General features: G+C 59.7%; 3 protein-coding genes across 4 annotated transcripts; 1 reads left to right on the top strand and 2 right to left on the bottom strand.

Moving 5' to 3' along the window:
- Positions 1–75: 75 nt before the first annotated feature.
- Positions 76–2,624, bottom strand: THSD8 (thrombospondin type 1 domain containing 8). The gene is made up of 3 exons (XM_057541301.1): positions 2,426–2,624; positions 1,102–1,307; positions 76–214 (listed from the first exon to the last, which is right to left on the bottom strand). Exons 1-2 carry the CDS (start codon positions 2,622–2,624, stop codon positions 1,108–1,110), a joined length of 399 nt encoding a protein of 132 aa, XP_057397284.1. The 3' UTR covers positions 76–214; positions 1,102–1,107.
- A 132-nt stretch (positions 2,625–2,756) lies between these two features.
- Positions 2,757–5,907, top strand: PRDX2 (peroxiredoxin 2). 2 transcript variants are annotated; one of them, XM_007171951.3, is made up of 6 exons: positions 2,757–2,889; positions 3,359–3,463; positions 3,560–3,713; positions 4,322–4,444; positions 4,609–4,739; positions 5,585–5,907. In XM_007171951.3, the coding sequence occupies exons 2-6, from the start codon at positions 3,361–3,363 to the stop codon at positions 5,668–5,670; spliced, it is 597 nt and encodes a 198-aa protein (XP_007172013.1). In that variant the 5' UTR covers positions 2,757–2,889; positions 3,359–3,360; the 3' UTR covers positions 5,671–5,907. The 2 variants fall into 2 exon arrangements, with proteins under 2 accessions (XP_007172013.1, XP_057397283.1); XM_057541300.1 differs by having other exon boundaries at positions 2,792–2,889; positions 3,289–3,463.
- Positions 5,908–8,071: 2,164 nt separating this feature from the next.
- On the bottom strand, positions 8,072–9,930 carry JUNB (JunB proto-oncogene, AP-1 transcription factor subunit). Its single transcript, XM_057541826.1, has one exon. It carries the CDS (start codon positions 9,629–9,631, stop codon positions 8,588–8,590), a length of 1,044 nt encoding a protein of 347 aa, XP_057397809.1. The 5' UTR covers positions 9,632–9,930; the 3' UTR covers positions 8,072–8,587.
- Positions 9,931–15,289: the final 5,359 nt, after the last annotated feature.

The raw sequence follows: 15,289 nt of genomic DNA, 5'->3' as shown, positions 1-15,289 counted from the left end.
GTGCTAGCTCTCAACCAATCGCCGCGCAAGACACGCCCCAAACGTTCCCGCCGCCGTTGACGTTTGCGCAGCACACGCCGACGTCGCTGCCGTGCAGCTTCCTGGGAACTGTAGTTTCCGAGGCTGACCGCCGAGCTCTGCGGTTGGGGAACTGGATGGGCGGGGTCGCTTTCCAAGCTCCGCCCGGGTGTCACTGGAGCTCCGCCTGCCGGGGCTAGTGGGAGGACAGGGAAATAAAGGGGAAACTGAGGGGGGCCTTGAAGGATTCGACCCGGTCAGAGCCTAGAAGGTCAGATACCACTAGACTCCCAGAATACGGTGTCCGCATCACTGAGTTCCTGTCCCCCATCTGGTTTCAGGCTCTTTGTACTCGAAGTCCCTGCCACTCCACACAGTCTAAGCCCCCTGGACTAGGTATCCTGGCTCACGCTGGGCTCAAACCTTCGGACTTGAAGTCCCCCAACTCCCTCTCTCCGTAGCTCACCGAGAGAGCCAACCCCCCTCCCCCCCCCCCCCCCCGCCTCTCGCCTGCTTTCTACCCACTCTCTCATCCGGGCTAAGCCTCTCCTACCCCCGAACCGAGATCCCAGACCTCTAAGGACTCCGGCTCAGAGTCTCCGCCCACCACGCAGGCTCCTTTCCCCTCCATCCCCAATTCAGGGTTCATGCTCCCGCCCCCTCTCCCAAACTTCTCCCTCTTTCTCCCACGTCTTAGCGAGGAGCACGCCTCCCAGATTTGTCCACCACTCTAACGACGTGTCTCTTTCTATTCCCTGCTCTCAACAGAGCTCACGCCCTCAGACTGTGGGTTTCTGTTCCTCATCAGGGTCCCAGTTCCTCCATCTCCGTTTTCCCCTCCCCGCCCCCACCACCTTTCTTCCTTTCTCCTCGGATATCAGCGGGGCTCACATCTCCTGACTCAGCTCTCCCTTCCCACGCTGCGCTCAAGCCCCAGATTTAGTGCCCCATTGTTCCCTCTTCGAGGCCCTCCTCATAACCGCCCCCCCACAGCCCTTCCTCTCTCCCCGCCCACCCTGGGGACCCGCGGCCCCGGATTTGCCCGCCAGCCCCGGCCCCGCCTCCTCAGCGCCCGAGGCTCACCCAGGCTCAGGGCCTCCAGTCGCAGTCGTTCGGCTCGCAGGATAAACAATCCCGTTGCCGGCAGGGCCGCACCTGAACCAGATTCTCGCGGTCCATGAACACCGGGCCCGGCGCTGTACCCACAGCCTCGCGGCTGCGCTCCTGCTTACCCAGGTCGCAGAAACAGCGCCACTTTCCCCAGGGGCCGAGGGCAGAGTCTGCCAAGTCTAGGGATGGAGGGCCAGGTAGGAGGGAACCTATCCCCCGCACCCCCCAGGGAGGGAGGAGGATAAAGACACTAACAAATCACAACAGTTCGTATTTGCTCAGTTGTGCTTCTGTGCCAGGTACCCTGCCATAGATTATCTCTAATCTTACCATTAGTCCCAGGTGGGGAAACTGAGACTTAGAGAGAACAAGCCACCCTTCCAAGCTCACACAACTGGTGAATGGCCCAGAGGGACTGCAAAATGACACTTCCCACCTGTGCCTGCCTGTCCAGTTGGGAATGTGGTACAACACCCTTGGTGTCCACCATCTGAAGGTGACTCCTCTCTTCAGGGGCATGATCTTGAGCCTGTCCAACTGGCACAGTGTCACCTGACCAGCAGGGTTGCCAGGTGGTAAAGTAAATGACATAATTGTCATAAGGAAGGTACTTAAAGCCGCTGGCGATGTGCTAGCACATAATACAAAAACAATTATTATGATCACTTTCAAAGCAGCTACAACGTTTATCAGACGCCCTTCACAACCCTTCTTTTACTGACTCTTCCCTACAGCCCTAGTTGACAGGTCTTAACCCAAATCTTGGCTCACAAAGTCCTGACACCTCATGAGCTCACCAAGCCTCTGCCAGACAACCCTGGCCTCTTTCCAGTCCTCTGTCAGGCCTTCTGGCCTTGGCACTTGCTGTTCCAACTCCCTGGTGCACTCTTCCCCCTAAATCTTCGCATTTTGGGCTTTTGCTTGTCATTCCGGCTGCATTGGTTACCTATCTTCAGCCGGGCCTTCTCTGACTTCAGAAGTTTACCCGCATGCACCCTGCCTTTTCTATCTTCGCCTTTCCCAGAACTTATCCATGAGTTTATGGATATGTCTGCGTCGGTATTTATTGCCTGCTCATGTCCCCTCTCTCCGTGTAAGCTGCTTAAAGACAGTCTCTATCTCAATTTACAGATGAGAAAACTGAGCCTCAGAGAAAAGTAATCAGCCCGAGGGGCGCCGCCAGTGCATAGGTGGGCAGAGATTTGAAGTCCCTGAAGGAGGGTCTATTTGCAGCCAGATGGTGAAGTGGGGCAATGAAGCACCTTTCTGCACTATCACAGCCGCAGCCTGCAGTTACCTTTCTCCGGATGCTGCAGCCGCAGCTGCTCCCAGGTGTCCCCTTCTTCCTGCTCGCCGAAGTATTGGTAGTCGGGGGAGACCTGGGCAGGGGTTGCCAGCGGCAGGAGCATCAGAGGCAGCAGCAGTAGTGCCACACCGCTCCGGGCCATGCCGGACTCAACCGACCCCAGCGCGCTCCAAAGAGGAGCCCTGCTCATCACCCCCGCGGGCCGACGCAGTGGTCGGGGCCGGCGGCTGCGCGTCTCCCCCTGCCGCCCGCGGGCAAGTGGTCGCGGCCGGCTCCTCTTTCCCTCCCCTGCGCTTGCAGTGGACCCGACCGCTCCGCTTGTCCGCCCACCCCTCCGTCCTATGCGTCATGGTTCGGGCCTAATATAAAAGGCTCCAAGGCCCAGGACTCACTTCGCCCTCCGAAAGCGAGTCTGTGCGTCTGGGAGTCCGTGCGTCCCGCCCTTGCCCACGCAGGTATGGACACCTGGAGTGCATCGGGCTGCGGGGAGCCCCCTTGGAGCAGCTCGGGCCCTATCCAGACCTCAGCGCTGGCCGCCTTTGTTTTGCGCCCCCCGTAGTGGCTGCCTTTGTCCTTGCGGGGAAAACCGAGGCCAGGGCCTTGGAGTGCAGGCCGCATCCCCAGGCTCCCCGCCCCCAGCTCGCGGCATCTCCTCCTGGGGCGGTGGGCTTGCGCGACCGCGCCCAGGCCGACACTCTAACTGGGGGCCGGCCGGCAGCTGTCCGGCCCCTCTAGCTGTCCAGGGGGGCGGGTCTCCCAAAGTCTCAAGGCCGTGCCAACCTGGTCCCGGAGAGGGTGCGAGGCAGTGCTGCTGCCTCCGCCGCTCTGACTCAGTAACTGGGCCCGGTACGCAGCGTGACCTTGGGAAGCGAGGACAAAGGGTCGTCCAGGGCGCACTGACCGGGCGGGGGTCTCGGCTTTCAGTCATGACCTCCGGCAACGCGCACATCGGAAAGCCCGCCCCGGAATTCCAGGCCACCGCCGTGGTGGATGGCGCCTTCAAGGAGGTGAAGCTTTCAGACTACAAAGGTGAGGGCGGCCTGGAGGGGGCCCTGGTGGGGGCGGGGCACAGGCATTAGAGGGACTGAGCCCTAACTCCTTGTCTATTCCCACCCCCTTCCCCAGGAAAATACTTGGTCCTCTTTTTCTACCCGCTGGACTTTACCTTTGTGTGCCCCACGGAGATCATCGCTTTCAGTGAGCGTGCCGAGGAGTTCCACAAGCTGAACTGCGATGTGCTGGGCGTCTCTGTCGACTCTCAGTTCACCCACCTGGCTTGGTATGAGTGGGGACCAGTAAGGCGGGAGGGTGCAGCTAAACCTACACCTCTATAGGGTCTGAGTTGTGTGTTCTCATGGCTGGTGCTCAACCTCTGCGCCTCCCTTTCCCATCAAGAAGATAATGGAAATAGTGATTCCGAAGTCCTCAACGATGATGACAGTAATTAGCTTTTGGAAACTAGTTTCGTGGCGTAGAGAGTTGGCAGATGCTTTTTTTTCACTTAGGGCAACACAGCCTCCCTCCCATGAACTATTTCAGCAAGGTGGAAACTCCAGTTCAAGAGAGTGAAGGGCTGGGCCCAACGACGCAGAGCTAGAGAGAGGAGGATGGGGACTCTGCAGGTTCTCTGCCTCGAGGTGCTGGAAACCACCAGCACATGTGAAGCCACTTTGCTAGAGTATTAGCTGAGTCTTCCCAGCTGTGAGAAGCAGCCCCAGCACCCACTTCAGGGTGGGGTGGGTGGCGCTCCCCGGGAGTTGCTCAAAAGCCCCTTATCTCTCACCTCCAGAACCCCCTCTCTAGTCCTTATCACAGCCAGGCCCAAAGGGTGAGGACCCTGCTGTGCCAGGCATCCTGAGGTCCCAGCCCTGTCTCCCCCACCCCCAGGATCAACACCCCCCGGAAGGAGGGAGGCTTGGGCCCCCTGAACATCCCTCTGCTGGCGGATGTAACCAGAAGCTTGTCCCGTGATTATGGCGTGCTGAAGGAAGATGAGGGTATCGCCTACAGGTACTGTGGGACCCTCAGGAAGCCCCCATCCTCAGGGTGAGGGGATCACTCTTGGGTGATGCCCTCCCTGCCCCCAGCCCTGTGGCTAGCAGGAAGTCGGTGCTCCCTCCCTGGGTCCTGACAGTGGGAAGTCTGGTTCCTCACTGTGAACTCTGATATCTCAGGGGCCTCTTTATCATCGATGGCAAGGGTGTCCTTCGCCAGATCACCATCAATGATTTGCCTGTGGGGCGCTCCGTGGATGAGGCTCTGCGGCTGGTCCAGGCCTTCCAGTACACAGATGAGCACGGGGAAGGTGAGCCAAAACCCACATTCACATGTGTTCACACTTGGGTACATATGCAGCTCCTCTGTCATGCACACATACATTCACTGCCTGCTCTGTCGCTTGTGTGGGGTGGATGTGAGGGCCCCAAAGAAGATTTAACTCGGGGCCTTGTCTGCAGGAAGTTTCTAGTCTGGTGGGAGAGATACCCCAATATAAGGGTGGGGAGCTGGGGAGGTAATAGAAATCTATAGAAGGTATTTGAGAAGGCCTGTACCAAGGCAGGCTTGAATGTTAGTTGGATCAGAGTATCTTCTCATGTGAAGGCCACAGCCTGACCAGAGGCCCTCAAAGTCCATTGGGGCTGGGGCTAAGAGAGAAAGATGCAATTAAAGGAGCCAGAAAGAAATTAAAATGTCAGCCAGGGAATTCCCTGGCGGTCCAGTGGTTAGGACTCTTGCACTTTTACTGCCGAGGGCTCGAGTTTCCCCTGGTCGGGGAAACTAAGATCCCACAAGCCACACGGTGCGGCCAAAAAAATAAATAAAATAAAATAGGGACTTCCCTGGTGGTCCAGTGGTTGGGACTCTGCACTTCTACTGCAGGGGGCATGGGTTCAATCCCTGGTCGGGGAACTAAGATCCCGCATGCCACATGGTGTGGCCAAAAAAAATAAAATGTCAGTTAGAAAATCCTACAGCTGGGCTTGGAGGGCTTCTCTTACCATGTGGCATGGTCTTAGGCCTGGACCACTTGGCTCCAGGCTTTTTCTTCTGCAACTCATGCTCTTGCTTTGCCTCTTTTTGTCCCCTCACTACTGCTCCACCTTGAATATGGCACTCTAGCCTCATATGTGCACCCCTGTTTTTCCACAGTCTGTCCCGCTGGCTGGATGCCAGGCAGTGACACAATCAAGCCCAACGTGGACGACAGCAAGGAATATTTCTCCAAACACAACTAGGCTGGCAGAGGGGTGGCAAGCTTGGGCTCTTGGCCCCCATCTGTGCCCCTACCTGGGTGCCCCATACTGACCCAGAAAAGGCCCCTTCAGACTCTACAGCCCATGACCCCAGAGGGCTAGGCCAAGGCCTTCTCAAGCTACCAGCTGAGAGCTGGTGAATGGTGACCCCCTCCTTGGAGCCCATATAGCTGAGAACAGGCCTAGAGGTGACTAATAAAGTATTAGGGACAGATGTAAGTCTGTGTTGGTGTGATTTGTCCTGGCATGGTACCACCCCCCACCCCCTTCTCCAGGCTGTGGCCTGGGAAACTGACATTGTAGTTACTGATCTCCACCACAAGGTGGCAGCCTTGCATCATGCTCACTGCTTACTCTCCTCCCTCTCTTTCTCCTTGGCCTGAAGACGGGTGGAGGGCCGGGGGCGATGGCGCTGTTTGCCCCTTGCAGGGAGCAAGTCCCAGGCTGCCTTACAACCTGAAACCTGGCCATGCAGGGCAGTGCCCACACCTAAACAGCAGCCAGCCTGGGTTCAAATGCCGCTTAAGAGCTGTGATCTTCCCTGGATCTCTTTAACAGCAAAATGGGAATAAAGACAACCTACATTTCACCATTTCACGTTAAAAGAGATGAAGTACGTGAAGCTCAGGGCTCTTTAATGGTTATTAGGACCAAGTTCCTGGGGCTGGAAGAAGGTAGGGACCCAATCCTGAGCATAGAACCAAGAGAGGGAGCTTGAGGTAGAGGCACAGTCCCTGCTGCAAGTTCTACACCACCCCAGGTTGGAAGGGCTGTGCCTGTGCCCCTGAAGTGGAAGAATGAGGGTTAGGCTGGGAGGCAGGTGTTAGGAGCAAGACAGTGTTTGAAGGAGCTCAGTCTGATGCTGTGCATGTTCAGGCAAGTGGCTTTGCCACCCGGGGCCCCCATTTCCTTCCACAGAACAGGACTGACAAGCTCATTTAATCCATAGACCCATTATTAATATTGCTATCCAGCCTAATGCCCTCCAAGGTCACCCATCTCAGCCTTGGGATTTTATCTACACTCCTCCCCAAGGCCCTGCGTGGTCTTCCCTGACCTCATCTCCCCCCTCCTGGTTCACTCCATTGCAGCACACAGCCTTCTTGCTGTTCTTTAACAGGCTGATCTTGTTCTGGCCACAGAAGCTTTGCGTGTGCTGTTCCCTCTGCCAGAACGCTGTTACTCAGGATTTTCTCAGGGCTCAGCTTCAAAGCTGCTGAAAGATCGCCTCATTTAAGTTCCATGTTCCCAATCCATTCTCCAAAGCAGCTCACCTCCCCAGCCCCATCACTACCACTTTAACCATTTTTTTCTCTTCCTAGCACTTACCACCATCTCCGAATCATGTTTGCTTGTTTATTGTCTGTCGGCCCTGGTCCAGTCTGTAAGTGACTCCAGGGCCAGGTCGTTCAGTATTTTATAAGTGAATTAATGAAGCGTCTGTTCTACCCCACCTCGCCCCTGTGGCCTGGTTTCTCGATCTGTTTTTCTCTGCTGCTCTGGGGGCTTCCAGCTCCGAAGCCAGCCAGATCCCCATGGGGGCTCACCAGCCGCCCTCGCACCCGTCACAGCTGCGGGGGAGGCAGCCCCATGAGAGGGCGGCGGCGGCGCCTGGCGGCCCGAGCAGCCGCCCCGGCAGGACCAGACCTGGCAGTCACCCCGCTCCCGGCCTGGCACCCGGGAGGGGAAACTGGCAGGCGGGCACCGCCCTTCCTGGCGGGGGTGGGGAGGGGATCGCGGCGGCAACGACGCGCAGGCAACTGCATCCCCCTGCCCGGGTCAGGTCAAACGGAGCTGGCGTGGGCTCGGCAGGACCCAGGCACCAGCCCGATGGGGGAGACTCTGGGGTGGCTCCCGGGGTTCTGGAGTGCGGCCCGCCCACCGCGGACGCTCTGGACCCAGGCCTGGGGCTTTCCGGGCCTTGGTAGCCGCCAGGCTGGGAAAATCCCGGCCCCTTTCCCGGCGCCGCGGCCCTGCCCAGCAGAGCGGGGGAGGGGATTCCCGGAATCTGCCCAGAGACCGCCGTCGCGTCACTGGGCAGAATCAGCCCATGTTTGGACAGCGCTTCCGTAGCGTCAACGGGGAAAGCCCCGGCGCGCGCGTCTGGGCGGGGCCGCGCCTGCGCACTGCGCGTTTCGCCCCAGGCATCCTGTCCCCCGGTGCTGGGGAGTTGCGTGATCTGGTCCCCGCCCTGCACCTTCCAACCCGGGAGATCGAGGGACGCAAGAAGGGTTGGACACCCAGGCTGGGGACGCAAGATGTCTGAACAAAGCTGGCGAGATTGACACAGTTACAGGAGCAAGCCACAAACCGCAGTGGGGTGGGGGCATCCCAGTACTCTCCTCCCTCCGCCCGCCCGGCTTGGAAAAAAAGACAACAGAAATTAATAAAGAACCTTTTTTTTTTTTTACTTAAATAGATTCAATAAAAAGTAAGAACAACAAACGCACACACACAAACACATCTTAAAATAAATTCTTTAGCGACCGACTGCGCGTTTCTTCCCCACAGTACGGTGCAGAGGGGGGGAGGGCAGGGGGCGGGGGTCCCCTCCCCAGTATCTCCGAGGGCTTGAGTACCGGTCGGCGGGGCCAGCTCCGCCGCAATCACCCCCTCCTCCCCTCCCTGTTAAATACACAAATATATTATATTCAATATGAATTGAGTCCAGCAGAAAAAAAAATACAAAAAAAAAAAAAACACAAAAAACGTGGAAGGGGGGCTTGTAAACGTCGAGGTGGAAGGACTGGCCGCAGAGCGGGCGGGCAGGAGTCCAGTGTGGTTTGTGGCGCCCCCAGGCCCCGGGGCCGGTGCCCACCGCCTGCCCCCTCGCCCCATGGGAGGCGTGCGCCCAGCCGTCCAGGTTGGGAAAATGTCTGTACGGGGGATAGGTGGGCGCTCAGAAGGCGTGTCCCTTGACCCCAAGCAGTAGCTGGCAGCCGTTGCTGACGTGGGTCATGACCTTCTGTTTGAGCTGGGCCACCTGCTCGCGGAGGAGGCCGGCAGTGCTGGACAGCCCCGCGTTCTCGGCCTTGAGTGTCTTCACCTTGTCCTCCAGGCGCGCGATGCGCTCCAGCTTCCGCTTCCGGCACTTGGTGGCCGCCAGCCGGTTCCGCAGCCGCTTGCGCTCTACTTTGATGCGCTCCTGGTCTTCCATGTTGATGGGGGACACCGGCGGCGTGGCGTCGCGGCTGCGCGCCTCAGGCACGGTCTGCGGTTCCTCCTTGAAGGTGGAGGCGCCGCGGCCCAGGCCCAGCTGAGCCGGGTGACCGCCGGCGAAGGGCGGCGCGTGTGGGAGGTAGCTGATGGTGGCCGTCGGGTACGAGCTCCCAGTCCCGACGGTGGCCCCGGCTCCTCCGGAGGTCGCAGAGGCTGGAGAATAGCTGCTGAGGTTGGTGTAGACGGGAGGCGGCTCCGGGCCGGCATATACGCCCCCGGGCCCGGCCGGGGGCCCCCCGCTGGCGCCCAGGGACACGTTGGGGGGCGTCACGTGGTTCATCTTGTGCAGGTCGTCCAGGGCTTTTACAAAGCCGTCGGCGAAGCCTTCCTGCTCCTCGGTGACGCCGCCCCCTGCGCTCCCCGCACCTCCACCACTGCCACCCCCGCGGGGGTAAAAGTACTGCCCCGGGGGCGTGGGCGTCGTCGTGATCACGCCGTTGCTGTTGGGGACGATCAGGCGCTCCAGCTCCGATGAGGCGAGCTTGAGCGACGCGCCGGTGTCCGAGCCCTGGCTGGAAAAGTAGCTGCCGCCACCGCTGCCCTCTGGGCCGGGGCCCCGCGCTCCGGGTGCTTTAAGATTTCGGTAGGGGTCGGCCAGGTTGAGCGCCAGGCTGGGTTTCAGGAGTTTGTAGTCGTGTAGAGAGAGGCCGCCCGGGGTCCGGCCGTATCCGGCCGCTGCGTATGAGTCGTCGTGGTAGAAGGGCTGTTCCATTTTAGTGCACATCCGGGCGGCCCGGGCGGTCTGAGGGTCCCTGCGGAGCCGCCCCGGGCCTCGCTGCAGCGAGACGCGCGCAGTCCGCGGAGGTGGCTGGACCAGGTGTCTGGACGCGCGTTCCCGGGTGCCTGTACGGGCCGAGAGAGGCCAGCAGGCGGCTGTGCACGGAAGCTCTGTGCGGTTTCTCTAGCCCCTCTGCCCCCCTCTGGCGCACTCGCTTTCTTCGTGTTGCGTCCCCCTTGCTCCCCGCTCCCCGTTGGCTCCGATGCTGGCCTGGACGCGCTCAAGGTCCCGGCCGCTCAGCCGGAGCCACAAGCCTTTATACGGCGATTGTCAGCTGCGGAAGTGCGCTCCGATTGGCGGTCGCCCGAGCCGGGCCCCCGCTCCCCCCTCCTGGAGCGTGGGGAAGGGGAGGAGGCGGCTCGCGTCATTGTCAGGAAGCGCGTGTCCTTGTAAACAGCGGCCATGGGCTGGGTGGCTCGGAGCGACTGCAGGGGGAGGGGCTCAGAGGACCCTGGTGCGCGAGGAAGGGGGCGCTGGGGCGGTCAGAGGTACACGGGGAGAGGCTTCAGGGAGGGCGATGACTCCCCTGGAGTACGCGATGAGGGATACGAGGAACTGGTACAGAGCAAGTGTGTGTGTGTTGGGGGGAGGGGGGTGGTCCCGAGCTGCACACGGAAAGGCCTGAGGGATCTGGAGTCTTCCAGAGGGGCTGGGGGGCTGAGAATACACTGAGAGACCCCCCAAAGGAGAGACAGGAGGGTTAAGCAGGGTAGGTGGGGGAGTGGTAAGGAGACGCCTGACTCAGAAATTGAGTGGGGGTCCAGGGTACAGAAGAGTTGAGGGACTGGAATTTTCACGGGAGGAACTGAACCCAGGAAAAGTGAGGAGGGGGAGCGATCAAAAGTGTACACGGGAGCTGCTGGAGACCCATTATGCAGAAAATGAATAGGGGTCCTGGAGTCCATGGGAGAGACTGAGAGTCCCCCACAAGTTGGAAGGGGAAGGAATTGGGGGAACCTAGATATGGAAAAAGTGAGTGAGGGTCCTGGGGTACACTGAGTCAAAGAAAATATGTGGGGTAGAAGATTAGGACACTGTCAGAGGTTGGAGGTCACTGGGGATCATCTGTGAAGGCCCGACGGAGGAGAATTATAAGGGTCGGGGCACCCCTTCAGTACTGAGATAGTACTGACAGAGGGTCTCCGGTTGAGACATGAGAGAAGGAGGGGTCTTTTGAGGATCCTGGGGACCTGGACTGCCTGGACTGCTGCATCTTCCACGATCGGCGCCCCCTCTTGTGGGTGACCTCTAGGTGCCTGTATACTCTGTCCCCACCCCAAAGACCTCCCCCAGTGACCCTGGGCTTGACCGACAGTGTTGGCTCCTGGTGCCTAGACCCAGCCCGACGGCCGGGGCGCGGTCGCCCAACCCCACTCCTTCCTTAGAAACAGGCTGGGGAAAGAGCGCCGCGGCAGGAAGTGTGGCAACAGCCCGGGGGGAAGGAACCGGGCCCTGCCTCCGTCACTCGAATCCTACGGGACCATGCGCCCCGCCCTGGGTCCAGCCGGGTTCTGCGCCTCGTAAGAGGAACCTGGGCTTACGACCCCAGAGGAAGCCAGGGGCGTGGAACAAGCCCCGCCGCAGAGGCCTCCAGTCGCCGATCCCCACCCAAGCAATGGTTCAGCCCTTGGCGCCCGCAGGCGATCGCCGAGGCTGGCAGTCCGGGACGATTCCATCGGCCTGATGGAGGGGGACTCACCGGGGCCTGGTCGCCATGGCAACAGGCCGGAGTCCGCGGGCAGGATTGGGGGCGGGGCGGCCCACGGAGTCTCTCCCCGCCGCCCATATAAGGGCACAGGAAGGGGTGGGATTAGCGCTGTCCCGGAGCCCCGGCCAGGAGCCGGCTGCCCCGATCTGCCAGGTCCCAGGGCGCGCCAGGGCCCCAGGACGGCTAGTCCCGACCAGCCCCAGCCGCCTGGCCGGGCCCCACCCAGCCGCTCTGGGGCCGCGTCCTGCCAGGCCCTTCCCGACTCGACCCAGCCTGGCAGGTCCCCGCCTGCCCGCGGGCCTGGGTCGGACTTCGCCCCCGGCCCGACGGGCGTGGAGGGGGCGGGTCAGTGCCTCGAGGCGATCCCGGTGCCTGGGCGGGCTGGCACGGCTGCCTCCTACCTCGAGCTGGGTGCCCTTACTTTCTGCCAGGAGGTCTGGGGCCCCTCCCCCCATACATCCCTAGGGGCTGGGGTGTCCCCACCCTCACTCAAGTGGGTGACGGGCCCTACTCCTGTTTCAGTGTGCGGGTCGCCTCACCATCCAGAATACCTAAAAGGGGGATCCTTTCCCTCATCTGAGGTGTCTCCCTCATCTGAGGGAACCCTTCCAGAGCCCCTTCCCCAGGAATGGGTGAAGGTTTAGATGGTGAGGCTTCCAGTTAGACTTAAGGTGGGACTTCCAAGCAGATAGTCTGTGAGCCACTAGAACCAGAGGTGAGCTCAGTCTCTCTCTCTCTCTCACTCAGAGAGAGTGTGAGGCCTCTGTCTTTTGGGAGCATGGAAGTTTCTTTAGGGTAGAGAGAGGCTGAGGGAGAGGGGCTAGCCAGACTTTGTAGGGCAAGCGCAGAGCTCACCAAGTGTGGAGGAGAGAAGGAAAACGAAAGAGGCAAAAGAGAAACTGAGCTCTGTGGGGGCTGGGGGAAGTCCAGCAGAGCAGTGGCTTTGGGGAGGAAGGTCCCAGGAGAAGCTGGGGGTGTCCCCATCTTTGGAGGGTCCTTGTGATCCCTGGGTACCCCCTCTCCTCCTCCCTTGCTTGAACTGCTCCCCTCCCCCGCCCCAGGCTCAAGGGAGATTCCAGTGGCCGCTGAGTCTGGCAGGCAAGCTGCCAGGCCTGTGTCTCCTGCCCATGCTAATAACTGCAGCTGACATCTGGCTGGGCCCTGCGGGGGCGCAGCGGGCAACGTCGGGGGGCTGGGCAGGCCTGGCTGGAGGGCAGCATATCAGGAAGCCAACCTGCAGGTCCCACAGGCCAGGAGGCCACAGTGAGTCAGCCCTGACCAGTGCTGAGGCTGGCCATGCCAGGGGAGTCCTGGAGAGAGGTGAGACTGGCCCAGTAAGGGTAGAGATGGAGGCCAAGGACCCAGCAAGGAAAAGTGGATGTATGGGGGGTGGGGGTCAGGGCAGGGAGGGATGCAGGGTTAGAGTCATGCAGACAGCACGAGTCAGAGACCCTTAAGATAGGCAGACAGACTGAGAAATAATAATTATTATTTTAGTAGCTAACACTTACATGGCTCTTACCATGGGCCAGGCACTCTTCTAAGTGGTTTACATAGAATAACTCATTGCCTGCTTCCAACAACCCAGCGAAATGCATGCTATCTGTAGCCCCATTTAACAGACTAGAAAACTTAGGCACAGGAAGGTAGGGAACTTGCCTGATATTCCACAGTTATAAGCACTGGAGTTGACCTAGAACCTGAGCTGTTTGGCTCCAGAGCATTAGCCACTTTTTATGTGGATAATGACAATCAGAGAGGCATTTATGCAGTGCCAACTGTATGCCAAGCTCTGCAGGCCCTTTCATGAAGGGTCTCATTTATCCGGGCTTGGGCACAGGGCAGAGGGCTGCTGGTGTGTTTGGGGGCAGGCCAGCATGCTCTCTGCACGGGTGTTTGACCAGGGGGTGGGGATTGGGCCAGTGAGGGAGGGCGGGGGCCCAGCTAAGCTGGTACAGCCGGTTCCAAGCCCCTGCCAGTTTCACCCTTCTAGCCTGGGTGCCACCACCTCATGCCGCCCCACTGGCGCCAAGGCCGGCCGTCCCTGTGAGGAGGGTGTGAGGATAGCCCCCTCCTCTGTCTGCCCTGGGTGCCCAGACTAGCATCTGGGTACTGCCCAGGCCCTGGGCTGCAGACCAGCATCTGGCTGAGGTGTCTGTGCCCAGGCTTCCCTCATGCCCAAGGGCCCAGGGCCTGGGGGACTGGATAAGGAGGAAGTTCGTCCACCCCCACCTACGGGTCTCTCTGGGGCTTTTGGCCTTGGCAGGAGGGACTTCTCCTTCTTATAAATAGCCTGGCGACCCCCCTCCCCCGTGGCCCACTGGCCGGCAGGGCCCTCACCAGGAAACTGGGCTGGGGGCTGCCTGTGAGTCAGCCAGTGGGCAGGCCAGGACGAGAACCCGCAAGTCATAGCACCCAGACTCCCTCGTCCCTGCCCCTGGGTGTGGACAGACAGCTGGCAGGAAGAGGCTGAGGACCACGGAGGCCCTCCCCCAGGAGCCCCTGGCTTTCCAGTCACTCCCCTCCCCCACCTCTGTGGTCTGGGGGGTCCCTCACCCCTCTCCTGGAGAGGAAGCTGCTCGGTTTTCTTGGAAGCAGGAAGGAGAGTCTGTCTCCTCAGGCTGACTCAGCTGGGCATGAGGGGAGTTTCCCACAAAGCTGTTCCTGTGCCCCCCAATGCTGGCGAGGTCTTGGGGGGCCTGAGCATGGCTGAGATCCCAGGTGCCCCATTTACGGGGGATGTGCTGAGAAAACAGGCCCACACCCCACCAGGGACTGAGGCTGCTGAGCTGGGCCTCCTAGGGGAAGTGACAAACAGCAGGCCGGGGGGTGGCGTGGGGGGGAGGTGGTTGGAGAGAGGAAGCACCAGGATCTCTGGGTGGGGGTAGAGACTGGCTGGGAAGCCCAGAGCCCCGCAGCATGGTCCAGGGGCACGTGTGTGTCTGGTTGGCTGTGGGTTAGTGTGTGGCTGGCCTGTCAGGACGTGTGAGAGTGTGTGTGAGGCCTGTCTTCTCAGGGCATGTGTCTGTGTGTTGGCCCAACACTGCAGGGGTGTGTAGGACCTGCCTGCTTTGGGGGGGGGGGTTGGTGGGGGAGTGTGTGTGTGAGTATGTGTATGGTCTATGAAATAGGTTGCATGTGGCTGGCCTATATACATGAATGTAGGTTGTTTTGGAGTTCATATGGCTAACCTATTCGTGCCTGGTGTGTCTGTGTGTCTGTGTGTGTGTGTGAGGTCCATGGCTTGCCTGTGTGAGGTCTGTGAGTGTGAGGTCTGTGGCTGGTGTGTGTCTGTGGCTCGTCTATGTGTGTGTGTCTATGTGGGCTCTGTGGCTGGTGTGTGTGTGTGTGTGTGTGTGTTAGCCAACAGGTTCTGTCACGGTGTGTCTGTGCCAATGTGTTAGTTAATGTCCGACTGTGGCCTGTCAATGCTTCTCTGCTGTTGGGTGTGACTGTCTGGCTAGACCGTGTGTGTGACTGTCAGTCTGTCTGCTTACATCTGCCCAATCTGTCGGAGGGTCTGACGTGTGTGTTATCGGTGAGGTAGTGTGTATCTGTAAGGCTGACTTCTGATGTCCTCAGAGCATCTCTGAGTGTGTGTGCAACTGTGGCGGGAGGTGGGGGGATTCTGTTATGGTCTGTATGTGTCCTTCCCCATAGGTTTATGTATGTCCATCTCCCATAGGTTTATGTATGTCTCTCTTGCCTCTGAGTATCTTTTTGAGTTGGTGATCTTGCTAGTGTGTGTTCGTGTGTGTGTGTGTGCGCGCCTGTGTTGCTTTCTCGTGTGTCAGGATCTGACACTGTGTCCGAACATCTCTTGTGCAGCTCTCGGGGAGCCTGCACTGAAAGTGACTGTCCCTTCTCTCTGAGTCTATCCACATGCATGTATTGCC

Source organism: Balaenoptera acutorostrata, chromosome 2, assembly GCF_949987535.1.
Source record: "Balaenoptera acutorostrata chromosome 2, mBalAcu1.1, whole genome shotgun sequence".
Taxonomy (NCBI): domain Eukaryota; kingdom Metazoa; phylum Chordata; class Mammalia; order Artiodactyla; family Balaenopteridae; genus Balaenoptera; species Balaenoptera acutorostrata.
Note: the sequence above shows the minus strand (reverse complement) of the source record. Positions and strands in the feature narration are given on the sequence as shown.